Below are 16,555 nucleotides of genomic sequence, written 5' to 3'. Positions count from 1 at the left end.
TTTCTGCTGGTGTTATGAACGTGTGTGTGTGTGTGTGTGTGTGTGTATATATATATATATATATATATATATATATATATATATATATATATATATATATATATATATATATATATATATATACACACACACACACACACACACACATATACATACATACATACATTTTCTGCTGCCATTATGAAACCTTACATTAAATGTCAGGTATAAGAGCAACTGAATGCTCCTTGTGTGTTTAAAAAGTTTAGGGTAGTAACATTATTATATTTTCCAATGTATCAATACTAAGTTTATTACTGGATAGATCAATTTTAGCCTTTATTCTACAACAGAGCATGGGCTCTTTACAGAATTGCACATCATAAGGCTATTAAAAAGTACAATAAAAATATGCACAGATCAGACTTAGGAAGAGTTATTATACTGTACACTTTCTACAATATCAATGTCGGTAATGAATAAACAATGGAGAAGTGCCATCACTAAAATTTACAGAAAAGACTTAATTATTTTTTCTTTTTTTTTTTTTTTTTTAAATCAATAAACCGTTGATTGGAAAGTTAACCTATGTACAATAAGGTCAGGCTAAGACCTTCAGCTTATGCATTGAGCCTCAATGACTGGTCTTCTCTCCTTCTGGAGGAAATGTCAATGTCTATAGAATCTTTTCCAACAATAAGTCTAAGTCTTTTAGCTGGAGGAAGAGGAATAAAATCATCATCAAATTCCTCATCATAGTAATCTTCCTCTTCATCTTCAGATGAAGATTCATCGTCTGCTTCTTCTGTCCTGTCTTCTACATGATTGTACATTTCACCGCTTTCACCTAAAGAAACGCTATTTTTCCTCATCTCCTCTGAATGCAGCTGGTTTACCCCTCTATCGTCGTCTTCCCGTTTTAACTGGATTTTAAGTTTTGTCGGATTGCTGCTTGACCCTGTGTTGAAACCATTATTAAGCTTTGCTACATATGAATTGTTTTTATCTTTTTCGTGATCTTTGCTAAATTTGATGCTAATCTTTGAAGAATTCACCAATTCAGTTTCTGGTTCATTCGTTTTACTGCTGCTGCTATCATGGCGTCTGCGCAGTGTAAGTTTAGGAATCCCTGAACTGTTCTCAAGGATCAACTGTGCGTCGTATCGCGTGATTCTTCGCTTCTTTTTACTTTTTCCAACTGTTCGGCAGCCATCTTTACTCTTGTCCACTCTTGTGATTAATGTCCCCCCGTTGGATGTCCCATTGCATTCCTGATGTCTATCAGGGATGTTCAACAGCATTTTGCCACAATCACCAATGCCATTTGCACATGATGGGCTCATTAACTGATGTACACCTTCCTGAAAGAAAGCATCACTGAATGAGTCTGTCTGTTCTAATTTAATTGTTCTCTCCTGTTTTACTTGCCTGCGTAAGCATGCTCCATTTCTCTGGAAGTTATTCTCCAGTTTAGGCAAGGAGTCGTTCAATTGAATTCCCTGCGTCATACACATGTGTTCCTCGAAGTCCATCGGCTCACTTTTTATTATCACGTTATGGTCAGTATGACTGTCCAATATATTTGGTTCAAGCTTAATGTCAGAGATCGTCTTAGAAGTCATCTTAGTTCTTGTAGACCTCCTTGTACTATAAGTGCAAGATAAAGTCCCATCATATACAGTAGCACCTTTTACAGAATTGTGTTTGTTTTCTTTTGCAGCATGCCTGGTCAAGCATCCACTTTCCCCCTCCATTCTGACTGGTCCCCCTGTTTCTGTCTCATTTTTTACAGGTAAGTTTTTATAAAGAACAACCTTGGGCTCCTTAAGAACCAAGCTCCCCATGTCAAGATTCCTTGAGGAAGTATTTTGCTCTGGCCTTTGTCTTTGACTTCTTAACCTCAGTTTATTGAGCAAAGGCTTTGTGGGCTTGTTTTTTTGTCTCTTTGGTGCCCTGGAATTAATAGTATGACTTTGTTTTGAAGATGAGGTAGAAGTTCTTGACAATGACTGCCTTGTCAATGTCCTGCTTTTGCTGAACTTTTTCACACCTGCTGTTTTTTTATTTGAAGCTAAAAAAAAAAGAAAAAAGAGAAAAAAAGCACTTAATTTCAATAAACGAAACACACTAAGAAACACTACTACACTACCATAACATTTAAAAAATAAAAATACAAGTATAATTTCAAACAGATCAGTTATTTTAAACAAAAAGGGTCAAACATTTAATTGCATTTTCTTTTTTACAAACAGAGAAACTGGTACACTTTTATCCCACTGTTAAATAAAGTAAACAAAATCGCTACACTGACACTTTCTGAACTTGTTTTTACTTGCAAAACTTACATGTGTGTGCATTAGGGTTTTCCTGAGTGTTATCTGCATCAGTATGGGAGCTGACAGACTGGTTGTCCGAGTTTTTGCTGCTTTCCCTCAACTTCTTTAGTCTGTTCAAGCGTTTGTCTGTTTCTCTCAGTCCATACTTGCTATTGATTATAGGAGTAGGGACTGGCAGTCCAACTCTTGATTTAAAAGCACCTGTGCCACGCCTGTAAAAACATACAACTGATTTTAGCACAGGAAAAAAACCAAAAAAACAATATGAATTATTTTATAACAAAACCTTTTATTTTATTTTAACAAAGCTCCCTTTGTAGTGGTAGATGCAGGAAGACTTTGTGCTAACTGAGCCTGGAGGGTTTGCATGTTTAGTTCCACTTTTTTAGACCATATTTGACCTGGGTGACCACATATAGGTGTTTAAGTAAAATTAAACAAATGTATACAGTAGATGGACCTGCAGTGTTTAAATTTAGATTCATAATAAATATCATAATTCAGTGAACACAAACAAAACAAATAGATGGATAGAATTGTTGATTATAGCACCTACCTTTCACAGGTGTGGCATTCACAGAATTCATTGTTTTCACCAAAGAAGCCATCCCCATAGTAACAAGAAATTTCTTCACCAGGTTCAATATCTCGTAGAACCTTCACACATGCTGTATCTCGCCCAGTTGAAACAAACTACAAAGGAATTTAAACATTAACATTTGATTTCAGTTTACAATGTGTATTTATATTACACAATATTGCTTGCAAAAATCTTTGAACACCAAATAAAATCTTACCTTGCAGTCTGGTCGGCAGTCTGGAAAGACAGAATATTTTATATTACACAGTGCATTAGCAATTAAACTTCCAACAGTAAATTTATACTTGCAAGCCGATGTATACACTTGCAAAAAATTATTTATGTTTAGTTTCATTTTTGAAGAAATGAATCCCCCAGGATCAGAACAAATGACCTTTATAGTAATTAAGATTGTGATTACTCCCACTGCATAGCAGTTTGAGCCATTCCTTTTGTAAGATTAAAACAATCTTCTTTTCTATATAATGACAGGGTACCCCTTTTATTCCGTTGAAAATCTTTTGATTCAGGTATTCTTCATAAATCTATTTTAACACAAGTATTGTTTAAAGATCCTGTAAAAAACCTGATGCTTCCTGTATTGGTATGTGCCTGCATCTATGCAGTGTTAGTACCTAAAGATCATACAGACGCTGGGAACCAGCGAACACATTTATTTGGCTCTCTCAAAATTCAAGTCAAGTGACCTGAATAAAAATATCTACGGTACGTTTTGTTGCTTTTTTTTTTTTTTTTTTTTTTTTAAAAATGGGCAATTTGCATGGCAAACCCACAATTAAAATTGCCTGTCTCCTTGAGCTAACAAAGCTATGTAGTTTGTACAGCTATTCTTTAGTAACTCACTTTATGCACTACATATACCGTAGCATACTACTGTACATATGGATACTAACCCTTCGCAGTCCTATTTAAAACCAGGTCGGACATTACAATTTTCTCTTTCCAGTCCGATGTCGAGGTCGCTATTCGTTTTTTCTCCGGAAAAAGACGAGAAAACATTTCAATGGCCGAATGACACCGGGGGGGGGGGGGCCCATAGCCCCATGCATTAAGAGATAACACAGAAATAACAATGGAGGTAGCTGCTTCTGCATCCAGCACTCAAAGAATATCACTGACATTAGAAGAGCTTTTTGAGATGTTATAGTAATAAAATAATGACTTGGATCGCACTATTGCAGAGTTTGGTGATAAAACAAGTGATGAGGAGAGGATTTATCAGTGTTCCTGTCTATATAGAGGCATGTGAAAAATACAGCGATCAAGGGGTGGGGCTTGGCTGTAAAAAAAAAATATTTGAAACAGCGCGTGTAAAATAAACTGGACCTGGTGCGCCTGACGAACGCTGAACAAAAAGGACTGCAATGGGTTAAATCCTTGTATTTATTTAATTGTGTGTTGTGGACAATCACTTTTGTTTGCAGACAATCAGAAAAAATCCCTTTAATTCTAGAACTGATGGAGGTTCCTATATTCGACACAGGTTTTGCACTACATTGCGAAGCGTAACCCCAATCAAATACAAGTCAACAGTTACTCATACATCTATTTAACATACCATGGTTGATAAATGCAGCGGGACCAAGCCACAGCTGAGCACAGTTCTTCCTTGTGGAATACATGACACTGAAGTCGTTTTCTCCATGTCTGAGCAGCATGTTCTCTTCGCTCTCTGACAGCTCTGCGATACAGCCGACCAGAAACTCGATCTTGTCATTCCTCTTCCTGTTGACAGAATTTACAAAGAAATTTTCAAAAATAAAAAATAAATAAAAGGTGTCAGGATTTTCATGTTTAGGTGTATTTTGTATGGATCCAAGTACAGTGCCCCCTTTCTGAGACCGTGCTATTTGTGTTCTGCTTTACTATGAGAATGAAAAGTGCTAGTGAAATGGCATTAAGGGGCTAATGGGAGCCGCAACCATACTACCTTGTGACCTGTTGTGCAGTATAAAGGGTTGCATTATAAAGGGGGAGCACTGTAAAGACCCAGCAATCATAGATTACGGAATAGAGGGGGTTGTTTTTGTTTTGTTTTTGTTTATTCTAAACAGGTTAAGATTTATCTTTATGAAAATAAACAGTGTCATTTATTCATAATTTAAGGTAACTAGGGGAAAAGCATGGAGTTGAGACAGTAATGTTTTTTTATTGTGTTGGCTCTGATACAGATGTTACAACATGTATATGTAAATTCATGAATTCTAAAGGTTCTTACCACTCTTTTGTTGCAACAATTTTAGCTCCGTTTTGCTCAGATGAATAACGATTGCAGGGCAAAATTTCAAACCCGCTATCAGAGGCAAACATTCGTAAATAAATAAATACCTGAGCAAAAGAAAACAAAAACATGAAGTGCTTTAACAATGAAACAATAATGAAACAGATATTAAGTACCTTAATGGTGGGTTTCATAGACCTATCCAGTGCTACATCGTGTAAGGTAGTTCAAAATTGCTAATCAGGGTCTGTGAAACAAGCCTGTGTAAATTCAAGAATGCTTACATGTTCTTTGAATAACTTTTCCTGGATCTTAGTCTTATGGAGGAAGTAGTGTCGAGCCCAATCTCCTGCAGTCAAAGCTCTGAAAGCTTTCTCCAAGCTATCATGCTTTTTAAAGTATTCTATCACCTCCTTCAGTTCTTCTTGTCTTCCTTTAATAGGTCGGAACCTAGGAAAATATACGTTTAAGTGAGTGGTGAGAAGAAATGCATTTCTCATACAAAATTACAATAAAGTCTTAGAATTATTCACAGAAAAAAAAAAATAACTAGGAAGTGTAAAATGCAAAAACTGTTCCAGGATATCAATAGGGTTAAACAGTCAAAACCCATTAGTGACTGAAATTTGACTGAGTCACAAAATAAATCAGTGCCCTTTGAACCTAGTTTTTGAAAAAAGGAACTTGTAAAACTAAAAGACAAGACAAACACACACACAAGGGGTCAAAGCTCAGCCACAGAAATACAAACCTGGTGTTCATTTTATGGGTCTGGAAACCTAAATAGGGATCAAGAATCAAACTGGTTGCAAGATCATCATTTTCACAAAGCTCTTTGGCAGTCATTCCAGAGGAAGGTACGTATCGCCTTTCTGCTTCAAGGCTTACCCCACTAAAACCTGTGGGGCCAAGAAGGAAAACTGATTAATGCACCTCATGGCACACATTACATACATACACACACACATATCAGTCCTGGGTCTCTCCAGCAGTCTGAAAAAGCTGCCACTGTCTGCTGGTTTAGTTATGCACAGGGACCTAGGTTATGCCACAAAACTCATTTATTTAACTCAGACACAATCTGGATTTAAACCCATGTCTGGGTAACAAAAACTAGCTTCCCCTCACTTAATCGTCCTCTATCAGGAATGAAAGTTCCACTAGGCGAGTCAGGGCAGCAGCACGACAACCCCAACGTAGCTGTCTAGCAAGCCCAGCTTCAGGGTCAGTTTCACATTTCTCACCCACATACATCTTTTTCTTTATGAGATTTAAGAAAACCACATAATGTGCATCCCCCCCTGCTGGAGACTTGAACTCATTACAATGCAGTATAAATTGTGAAATGGTGTGACTTGAGTTATTACATTATAAAATAAAGATAATGCTACAGTTTCGAAAGCATTTTTTATCAGAAAACACACCGTGACATGTACATTTTCCCCAGAATATGTTTATGTATTTTACATTTATCTTGACTTGTATTAAAGTCAAATGAAGAAAATAAAAAGTTCTGGAGCAGTTATACGATGAGTGTACTCATGCAAAACCTTTACAATGCTCATGCCACCAAAATCTGACATCTATGAAACAGAAAAGTAAAGCACAGGCAGAGAATTTTCAAAGAATATTAATTGTCTGTAAATGGTTTATTTAGTTTAGTTCTTAATAAAATTAAAAAAAAAAAAAAAAAAAAATAGCACATCACAATTTCCTAATGGTCCTGGAGATGTTGGAGTGGAGGTGTGACAGACAAACAATGCAACCTGCCTTACTTTTGCTGGTCAGTATACAGTCTCCAATATTACAATGACTACAGCAGAACTTCAACAATCAGAATCACAAATTGGAGAGATGACTTAAAAGATTTTAGGTCATGGGAGATTCCATCGCTGCATATCTTTGCATGAATCCCTAACTGTAAAGTTATGATAACTTTAATATTGAAATACAAAAACGTACTGACCCCAACTTAGTAAAATTACACAAGCAGGTGAGAAATCTGTAAATGACAATATGAAGTACATAATATCACTTACGTTTACTACATCGTCTGCTGCTTGGTGAGCTTTTGCTGTGTCTTATGTGTGCCCTTGGGGAATGTTGCAGCCTAGACTGATTTTGATTATGTTCACTGGAGAACCTGCTTCCATGTCTCCTGCCATTTACTACCATGTTCTTGGATTCTCCCAACCACTTCATACCAACAATTCGCCTGAGCTAGTAGCATTTAGTCTCCGTCTTAAAGAAGCCCAGTAGAGTGGGATCAATAAACCCAGGTATTTTCCCTGCAAACAAAAAAAGGGAAGAAACAAACAATGACACACAGACAAAGGACATAGAGATTGGAGATGAAATGAGTACTAATGCTGCAATGTTTTGAAACGTCTATTCTCTCCTCACTGGCCATCAGTTTAGACAGGTAAGCTAATGTTGTACACCTCTGTTTAATACAGCCCAATAAGTGTTTAAATCTTTTGGGTAACTTTTGAGATAAAAAAAAAGGAGCAATACGAAATCAAGACTTTTTAGCCAACTTAGTACAGCAAGACGTTTACATTACTTCAAGAAAAACCGACAAGCATCTCTTAAAAAATAATTAAAACAGGGTTTAAAAACATTAGCCAATGCTATTAGTCACCAATATGTGGGTTTCTGAAAGAAGGGTTTAATAAACATTAAAAAACAGAAAGTGGACAGCTTTGTATTTCTAAAACATTCCACTCAGATTGCAGCAAACACAAACTGAGAACAAATTCAGGACACAATTTTAGCTTTAGTCCTTGTTGTCGTTAGAATGATCCTGACAGCAATATAACAACCTAGAGTCCTGGTTGTTCAAAACTATGTTCTTGTTACTCTGTACACTTGTCTGGGCATTGAGATCATTAACAAAGTGTCATGTGATACTGAAATGTGCAAGGTGTTATCCCGTATCTTGCACATATTATGCAGTATACGTAGGGTAAGAAAACATATTTTAAAATTAACTCCATTGATTACTCTACATTTTAATTTATAAGGGTTTTCTTAACTATTTAGGATCTCAAAGTCTTTCACAGCCCAAATAATCTAGATCAAACAGAGTGCAACAAATTCCATTACTGTTTTCTATTTTATCTTAAATAGCAACTTTTTACCTGCACAGAGCCCATAGCATGTGTGCCTAACAATTTTATAAATAAACTCTGTATTTCCCCCCAAAATAATAACAAACAACAACCAAAAACAGGCGGCCACAAGTGAGCCATAAAACACAGTGCACAATTTAGGCTTTATCACAGGTCTAGAAGTATACAGTGCCAGGAGCACTGGTATTGCTATTTACATAAACATGCAATGCATATACTATGTAAAACAAACCAAAAAAAGGCTAATTTAATATAAACTTTTTTTATTATTATTATTAAAAATGCAATGCATTTTCTTTCAGTACCTTTGAATATACCTGTATCTTTAACTTGAGCTTTAGTACACGACAGAACAGTACCAATAGATGGAGCAATAATACATACAGAAGCTACACCTTGTTGTGTAAGGTGTGTGAAATACTGCAAAATGCAATGACTTTAAAGTTATCTTGAGCATGACATATGAGAAATGGTTACGATATCCACATCTCTCTTTGATCATTCAATGATTATTCAGTATTTTTGTATGTTAATGAAAAGGTCCTGTTGCAACACACACTGTGTACAATGTGAAAAATGCCTGCCGTTTGAGAAGTAGACCATCTTCACTGCATCTAATTTACTACTGCATACAGTACAGAATTCAAAGCAACATATATCACCACAATGACAGTTCTCTAAACTTGGGGTATTTAGTCAACTAATCACAAAAAGGGTGCAACCCATTTCATGCCGTGAGAATAGTCTGAGAGGGTTTACCTGACCCCATGAGGAAAAACTGAGAAATTACAGTTCAACATACAGTACGATTGATGCACATGGTTTTGTTTTTATTGATCAAATGCTGCCACCTTCTGGATTTTGCAGCCATTGTCAAATTTGAACAGACAAGCAACTATAAGAAATAGCAAAAGTGTATTTAAAATCCGACATAAAACAAAGTATTTGAATTCAAAAGCCGTAGCGCATGTATCATGAAAATATATAAACATTGGTAGTTTGAACGGGTCGCGGGTCCGGTGGTTGGCGTGGGGAGAGCGCTTTATGGTTTGTATCTTTAAATGTCACTAAATGTATTATTTATTTACACCTGTCAATAACATGTTTTTTTTTAAATACATTTAAGAAGAGATAAAATTGTGGGAGCACGTTGAATTTCAATTAAGAAATTAAAGCCGGTATCTGCCATGTTTTAAAAGGTATTTCCAACTTAAGGTGTGTTTAAAAAAAAAAAAAAAAAAAAAAAAAAAAAAAATTCACCACTAAAGTATATCAGGCCTTATACACACAAACTCATCTCCATGACACACTCCGCTCCATCCAACATAACCACCCAGCAAAATCTTCACCCGGAAAAAAGTAGTAAATACGCCACAGAACTATCCGGTCAGATGTATTTTGTAAAAATACTCACTTTTACCTGTCTCCCGAGGTGTAGATGGTCCGTCCTAGAGGGCCGGAATAGCCATTAAATCCCGTCAAAAAAAACACCAGAGGAAACAAAAATTTCCAGAAAATTAACATTAAAATTCAAGATGGCGGCCGGCACAGGAAAGGAGAGAAGGGACGCAGCACCGCTCCTGCAGACAAAATATAGACCCTGCGAAAACTCGCGTGGCTGTCACTCGCTGAAATCGACATCTGGTTCAAAAATATTCTCATAAATTCACATTCACACAAAAACATCTAGTGGTGGTGAGAAACACGAGCAGCGTTAGTAGCGCCCTACATGCTTTTAAAGTCTTGGTCGGAGCTATACATAAAGTAGTGCAGCGAAAACAAAACCCCGTTCCCTTAAAGCTTTCGCCCCCCAGATCGCACCGAGTGAATCCGCAGGAGCTTCACGGGGAGAAGTTTGTGGGTTGATATTAAGATAAATATACATGTCTATTCCAATTACATTGGAGACATTTATTTTAAATATGTATTTACGTTAACTCAGTTACTACACCCATTGTAGCGCTGTAATTTACAAACAGCCAAAGCAGGATCCACAAAAAAAAAAAAAAAAAAAAACCTACCGAGCATCTTTGCTTGTATATAGAAAGAACTAAGATTATCCGACCTACACCATTAAGTTTCATTATTTACGTTAGGTATGCTACAGTTTATATGCCACACTGGCAACGTTAAAAAAGGCAAGTCTTTTGGTATACATACATTTCAAAGTGTGATATATTAAAAGGCAGCATTATTTAAAATTCTGTTTTAGTTTTGATCCATGACCCATTTTTAAAGCCTAGTCTTGTGATACTCCATCTTTGTAAATACAAATAATTTTGTTACCAAACAATTGTCGTTTATTTAGCACTGAATGTCCAACCGATTCTTAAACATATTTGTACAGTGGCGTTGTATAATTAATTATTGTGTGTGTGTTTGTTAATACGTTTGTTTGCTTACCCCTTGTAGTTTTTTTTTTTTTTTAGGGTCAGGGAACGGTTTATATATATATATATATATATATATATATATATATATATATATATATATATATATATATATATATATATATATATATACACACACACACACCCCCAAAAATGCAATAAAGACGTGTTTCGGTAATGAAGACATTGTTAGTTTGATCAATGTAAACAGTGCGTGTGATGTTTGGACGAGATGCGGAAATAAAAGAAAAACATTTTATATACAGGTAAAAAAAAAAATGTTGTTTGTTGTTCTTCCTTACATGAATAAATAAACAATTCTCTTTTCCCCAGCTTTTTTCATCGTTCTACAATTGTCAAAATGATGTTAAATCTTAAATCGTACGTGCTTTTTAAAACTAATTGTATTACACATCCTTCTAAATATTGTTAACTGGAAAGAAACGATTGATAAGTAACATAACACAATCTCCAGAGGATATATATATCGATATATATATATATATATATACACAAAATGTCTAGCCACACGAATATATATATATATATATAATCGATTTTTTTTAAAGCAGAAAAAGGTCGTCAATTAGGTTTCAGAACAATTCATTTAAATGAATAGAGTCTGCAATACAAAAATGTGTAGAAACATACATCGACTATAAGTGAAAAACAGAATTTTGCATAATTAGTCTGATGAATTAATCTAATTGTTGTAGTCAAGCCAACAATAAATTCATAAAATAATACATACAAAAATGAACAAGGAAAACAGATGTTTGTAAAGAATAATAATCACCATTATCATTTGATGTCTATAAAACATAATTTCTTAATGCTTTCAAACCTAATGCTGATTGTGTATGTTGCATTGCACGTCACAATATACAATTTATAGTAGTGCTTTTATAGTATTATGTGGATCATGAATTTGTCTGCTTACTATATTATTATTATTATTATTATTATTATTATTATTATTATTATTATTATTATTAACACTAAAGGATAGGGAGACCTATACACAACCCCCTGACATATGTTTTTGCATAAAATAATGTATATCAAGAAAGAGGCTTTCAAATGTCTATTTTATAAATATCGTGCTGTATTTAACTCAGGAATTAAAGCAGTGCCATAGCTTTTAAATATAATCAGTGTTCCCCCATTTTATTCTGCAGAAGAACTAATGGTTCTTTGCATGTATTTTGTGCTTCAGTTTAGAATATGCAAATATTTCAAGGTTGTAATTGCTGCCTGATGCCAAATCGCTTCTTGTCCTGTAGTTCAGTTTCCCTATAGCTTCAGGGCCAAAGCAATCCTATAGTAAGGGGCAACATAGTACAGGCTTTTCATTTGAATCCAGAAAGTACATTTTACATTCTACAATAATAATAATCATCATTTTATAAAGCACCTTTCATGACAAGTCATTACAAAAAGCTGTACATAAGACCTCAAAATAAAAATAAACAATAAGAAAAATATCAAAACATTAAATCTAAAACAAAGCCAGTTTAAACAAATAAGTTTTAAGGCGAGATTTAAAAGCACCCCAGGATTCAGAGTCCCTAATTTCTTTGGTAAGGGCATTCCACAACCTAGGGGCATAGGAACAGAAGGACTGACTGGTCACCCACAGTTCAGTCTGGTCGTGGGGACACATAAGAGTCCAACATCAGTGGACCACAAATCATAGTTATAATACTTTTTTGCATCTTGCATTTTAGTTTGTGTTGCACCCATTTTGTGTGCCTGTTTGAGAGTTTTCCTCACAAGGACAAATTCAAACTAGCCTGAAATAATTCAGACTATTCATTTTAAGGTGTTGTGTCCCGTGCAATTTGATAATAACTTTTTCAGCCAAACAAAGGAAAATGTCAGCTCTAGTGACGCCTCCTCTTTATAAAATGTTATTATTATAAATTGGATAAATCGGAAGGCAAGGCCCTTTTTAATTCCTGTTTTGCTTGAATATGTCCTTTTACTTATAAAAACCTGAAAAATAACCTGTCTATTTAACTGACAAAAGACCAACAAAGTGATAAGCAGGTTTCAAGGGGGAGCAGACATTTTGTGTCCCCACAGCCAGTAAACTAGAATGTAATTAATAGTTTCTGAGAAAAATAGAGCCCCCTTGATCTTGAAGTTTTGAGTGTCATGCAGTAATGTTGTGAACAGATGCAAATAAACTAGATTTTAGTGTAAAACTGAACACAGGTTCACCTGAAAAACAAAATAATAGCTATAATAATAAAATAATTAACATTTAGTTAATGTGAAATGAATGCTGTATAAGTGTTAAGTGAACCACCTATTTGTGGTGACTTCAAGCTTTCAGCCTTTTTTCATCGCAGTATGTCATGTCTCAGCAAAAGCAGACATAATAAAATCATTTCCCATCAACCCACTACCTTTATTTACTGGAGATAAAGAGCTCTTTGATTACCACTTAGATGAGCGATTACACCACATTTGGTATTTGGTATATTCAATTTCATGACAAAACAACAAATGTGGATTGATGTGCAGATGCAGGTCTTCTACCTAATAAAAACAGACACCACATGTTCTCTAATTAATAGGAAGGCTGGTGCCAACACTACCTGCATTGGTCGATTGGCTTGTTTTATTAAAAGGACTAACAGAGCATTTGAAACCCCTGCTATTTCACCCTCACGCACAGGAGATTAAATCAAAGTATTTAAACATGAACCATCTCATAATTGCACAGCTTTAAAGGTAGTTTCAGACTACATTTTATTACTTAGTAATTTTATGTTTCTGTCCATTTCAATTAATGAAATACTTATATTTATTTATTGACAAGTCTTTCAACCGAGTTCTAGTTGTCCTATGCAATGTAGGGATGATCAGCTCAGTGTCTTTATAGTCATAAACACTAGTGCCATCTAGTGCACGGCAGTGTATTGCTAATAAAAACAAGAATGCTCTTGATCCAAAGTGGCAGATCTGTAGATGGCACTGGCTCTTATTTCTATAAACACACTTTAGCTGATCTTGCATATGTTGCATATGTAGTTATAAAACAAGGAAACAACAGTGTGGCACAATTTGTAAGTGACAGAAGTGTGAAAGGGACTAGGAGCTCTTAAAATAAACAAATCCCCTGGGCCAGATGAGATCCTCCCAAAAGTACTCAAAGAAACAAAATAAGTTATTTACAAGCCGCTAACCAAGACACAGGGATTGTACTGACAGATTGGAGAATTGCAAACGTAATACCGACCTACAAAAAGGGAGACAAAACCGAACCAGGTAATTACAGACCAATAAGCCTGACTCAAGCATTCAAAATTATCAATTATTCACATTTTTGTGTACCTACATTACCTTTTTCTTTTTGATTTTACACCTTTTGGTATACAGCAGTTCTCCTTTTTCAAACACACACACACACACACACACGTATATATATATATATATATATATATATATATATATATATATATATATATATATATATATATATATATATATTGTAAGTCAGAGTGTGTAACACAGCAGGGAGGGGGCCTCCCTACATAAAACGTGTATCTAATTGTTTTGTTAATTGTTTGATTATTAATTATCCCTTGCACCTGGTGATTATTGTAAATTAGAGTCAGGTGCAGGGTATTTAAGGGAAGCAGCGAGTCTGTTCAGTGTCTGGTTCACTGGATTAGGCTCCAGTGTTTGTTTAGTTAGTGCTCAAAAATGAACTAGGTGTTTATTTTTGTTTTTGTTTTGTATTTTTGTTTTTTTTTGTATATATATATATATATATATATATATATATATATATATAGTACTGTGCAAAAGTTTTAGGCAGGTGTGAAAAAATGTTGTAAAGTAAGAATGCTTTCAAAAATAGACATGTTAACAGTTTATATTTATCAATTAACAAAATGCAAAGTGAGTGAACAGAAGAAAAATCTACATCAAATCAATATTTGCCTTCAAAAATGGGCATCAATTCTTCTAGGTACACTTGCACACAGTTTTTGAAGGAACTCGGCAGGTAGGTTGGCCCAAACATCTTGGAGAACTAACCACAGGCAGCCTCAGTTGCTTCTCTCTCTTCATGTAATCCCAGTCAGACTCGATGATCAGGGCTCTGTGGGGGCCAAACCATCACTTCCAGGATTCCTAGTTCTTCTTTACGCTGAAGATAGTTCTTAATGACTTTCGCTGTATGTTTGGGGTCATTGTCATGCTGCAGAATAAATTTGGGGCCAATCAGATGCCTCCCTGATGGTATTGCATGATGGATAAGTATCTGCCTGTACTTCTCAGCATTGAGGAGACCATTAATTCTGACCAAATCCCCAACTCCATTTGCAGAAATGCAGCCCCACACTTGCAAGAGACCTTGCTGATGCAGTATAACTACCTTGTGTCTTTTTGCTTTGCTCAGTCTTGCCATGGTGTATGACTTTTGACAGTAAACTGTCTTCACCTTGTTAGCTGAGTTTGGCTGTTCCTCACCCAGTTTTATTCCTCCTACACAGCTGTTTCTGTTTCAGTTAATGATTGTGTTTGAACCTACATATTGAATTGATGATCATTAGCACCTGTTTGGTATAATTGTTTAATCATACACCTGACTATATGCCTACAAAATCCCTGACTTTGTGCAAGTGTACCTAGAAGAATTGATGCTGTTTTGAAGGCAAAGGGTGGTCACACCAAATATGGATTTGATTTAGATTTTTCTTCTGTTCACTCACTTTGCATGTCTATTTTTGAAAGCATTCTTCACAAGCACTCAAAATGATTATAAACATCATAAACGGTAATGGGATAGTCACACAATTACTTACTCTTTAACAGAGCAGTGTTTGCTTTTTTCTTGTGCCAATTTGTGGTTAGTGAGATGAGTAAATTACAGAGCAAACGGACCACCCCACTGTAATAACACTGCAAGGGTTCAGAGCTGTCGCCCAAATCACCATTCAATCCAAGTTTAAATAATTTATTATTTAAACACTTTTTTTTTCAGGTGCCTTTCATTTTTGTGGCATGTGAGAATTGCACTGTGATATATCGGATACAATGTATGGCCAGCAAGTGAACATTTTCAACGTTTCAGGCTGCATTTGAAACAGTAGGAATATCACTTTGCAGATGACAGATTTGCAATGCCTGTAAAAGACATAACAAAAACACTGAGAAAAACAAAGAAATACTTTTTAGCTATTGAAGGTAGCCAAATATAAAATAACATTGTACCATCCAAAAATGCTTGTAACCTATAGTTTGTTATAGTATACTGCAGTACAAACAACATATATCCAGAAACTAGTGTTTTTGGGTGGTACTGCATTCTTTTATATGGTTGGCAGATGGTGTATGCTTGTTTAGCACTCGGAGTTACAATTTAAACCACCTATAGGCAATGTAAACAAACCGGAAGGCCAATAAGGTCTGGCTTCTGATGAAGTAAAAGGGTAAACTATGGTATAAAATAGTAAAAGAAAATCCCCACAATATAATATTTTAGTTTAAATAAAACATGATTGTGGGACACTGCACTTTTAAGTGACTTCAATAAAAGTTAGACTCACTAACACAATACACTCCTTTACAAACTTTGTGTTGATAATATCTGCATATATTTGATTCTAAGTCAAAGGAAATATTTGCACTGGGGACAAGAAACCACACACGCAACTATATTATTAGAAATCAACAATGCCATACTTCCCACAGTACTTTGCTGTGATGCCTTCTCTCCTTCAATGGAAAGATTGCCCTGCTTTACAATTCTTCCCTTTTCTTTACTGCAGTTGCAGAAACTGCAGATGTAGAAACATTCCTGTGTTGATTATTGTTGGTACTTCTCCGCAAGAAAGAAAATAAATGATAGTTTGTTCTGTCTGACATTGATTCCTGTTACT

The 16,555-nt window shown here is 35.3% G+C and overlaps 1 protein-coding gene across 3 annotated transcripts; it reads right to left on the bottom strand.

The window, feature by feature from the left end:
- Positions 1–115: 115 nt before the first annotated feature.
- Positions 116–10,012, bottom strand: LOC121294829 (histone-lysine N-methyltransferase KMT5B-like). Of its 3 annotated transcripts, none has more exons than XM_041218942.1 (10): positions 9,683–10,012; positions 7,177–7,425; positions 5,889–6,036; positions 5,422–5,587; positions 5,135–5,244; positions 4,475–4,641; positions 3,113–3,132; positions 2,872–3,008; positions 2,325–2,527; positions 116–2,050 (listed from the first exon to the last, which is right to left on the bottom strand). In XM_041218942.1, the coding sequence occupies exons 2-10, from the start codon at positions 7,337–7,339 to the stop codon at positions 600–602; spliced, it is 2,565 nt and encodes an 854-aa protein (XP_041074876.1). In that variant the 5' UTR covers positions 7,340–7,425; positions 9,683–10,012; the 3' UTR covers positions 116–599. The 3 variants fall into 3 exon arrangements, with proteins under 3 accessions (XP_041074876.1, XP_041074877.1, XP_041074878.1); XM_041218943.1 differs by having other exon boundaries at positions 9,689–10,012; XM_041218944.1 differs by lacking the exon at positions 7,177–7,425 and having other exon boundaries at positions 9,683–10,011.
- Positions 10,013–16,555: the final 6,543 nt, after the last annotated feature.

Source organism: Polyodon spathula, chromosome 19 (assembly GCF_017654505.1).
Source record: "Polyodon spathula isolate WHYD16114869_AA chromosome 19, ASM1765450v1, whole genome shotgun sequence".
Taxonomy (NCBI): domain Eukaryota; kingdom Metazoa; phylum Chordata; class Actinopteri; order Acipenseriformes; family Polyodontidae; genus Polyodon; species Polyodon spathula.
This window is presented reverse-complemented; position numbering and strand designations above follow the sequence as displayed.

Coding starts and splice junctions, on each gene's coding strand:
- LOC121294829 (XM_041218942.1), bottom strand. CDS start 7,339: ATGAAGTGGTTGGGAGAATCCAAGAACATGGTAGTAAATGGCAGGAGA. Junction 4,642..5,134: donor ATTGTTGCAACAAAAGAGTG/GTAAGAACCTTT, acceptor TTCTGTCAACAG/GAAGAGGAATGACAAGATCG. Junction 2,528..2,871: donor GAATGCCACACCTGTGAAAG/GTAGGTGCTATA, acceptor ATGTTTTTACAG/GCGTGGCACAGGTGCTTTTA.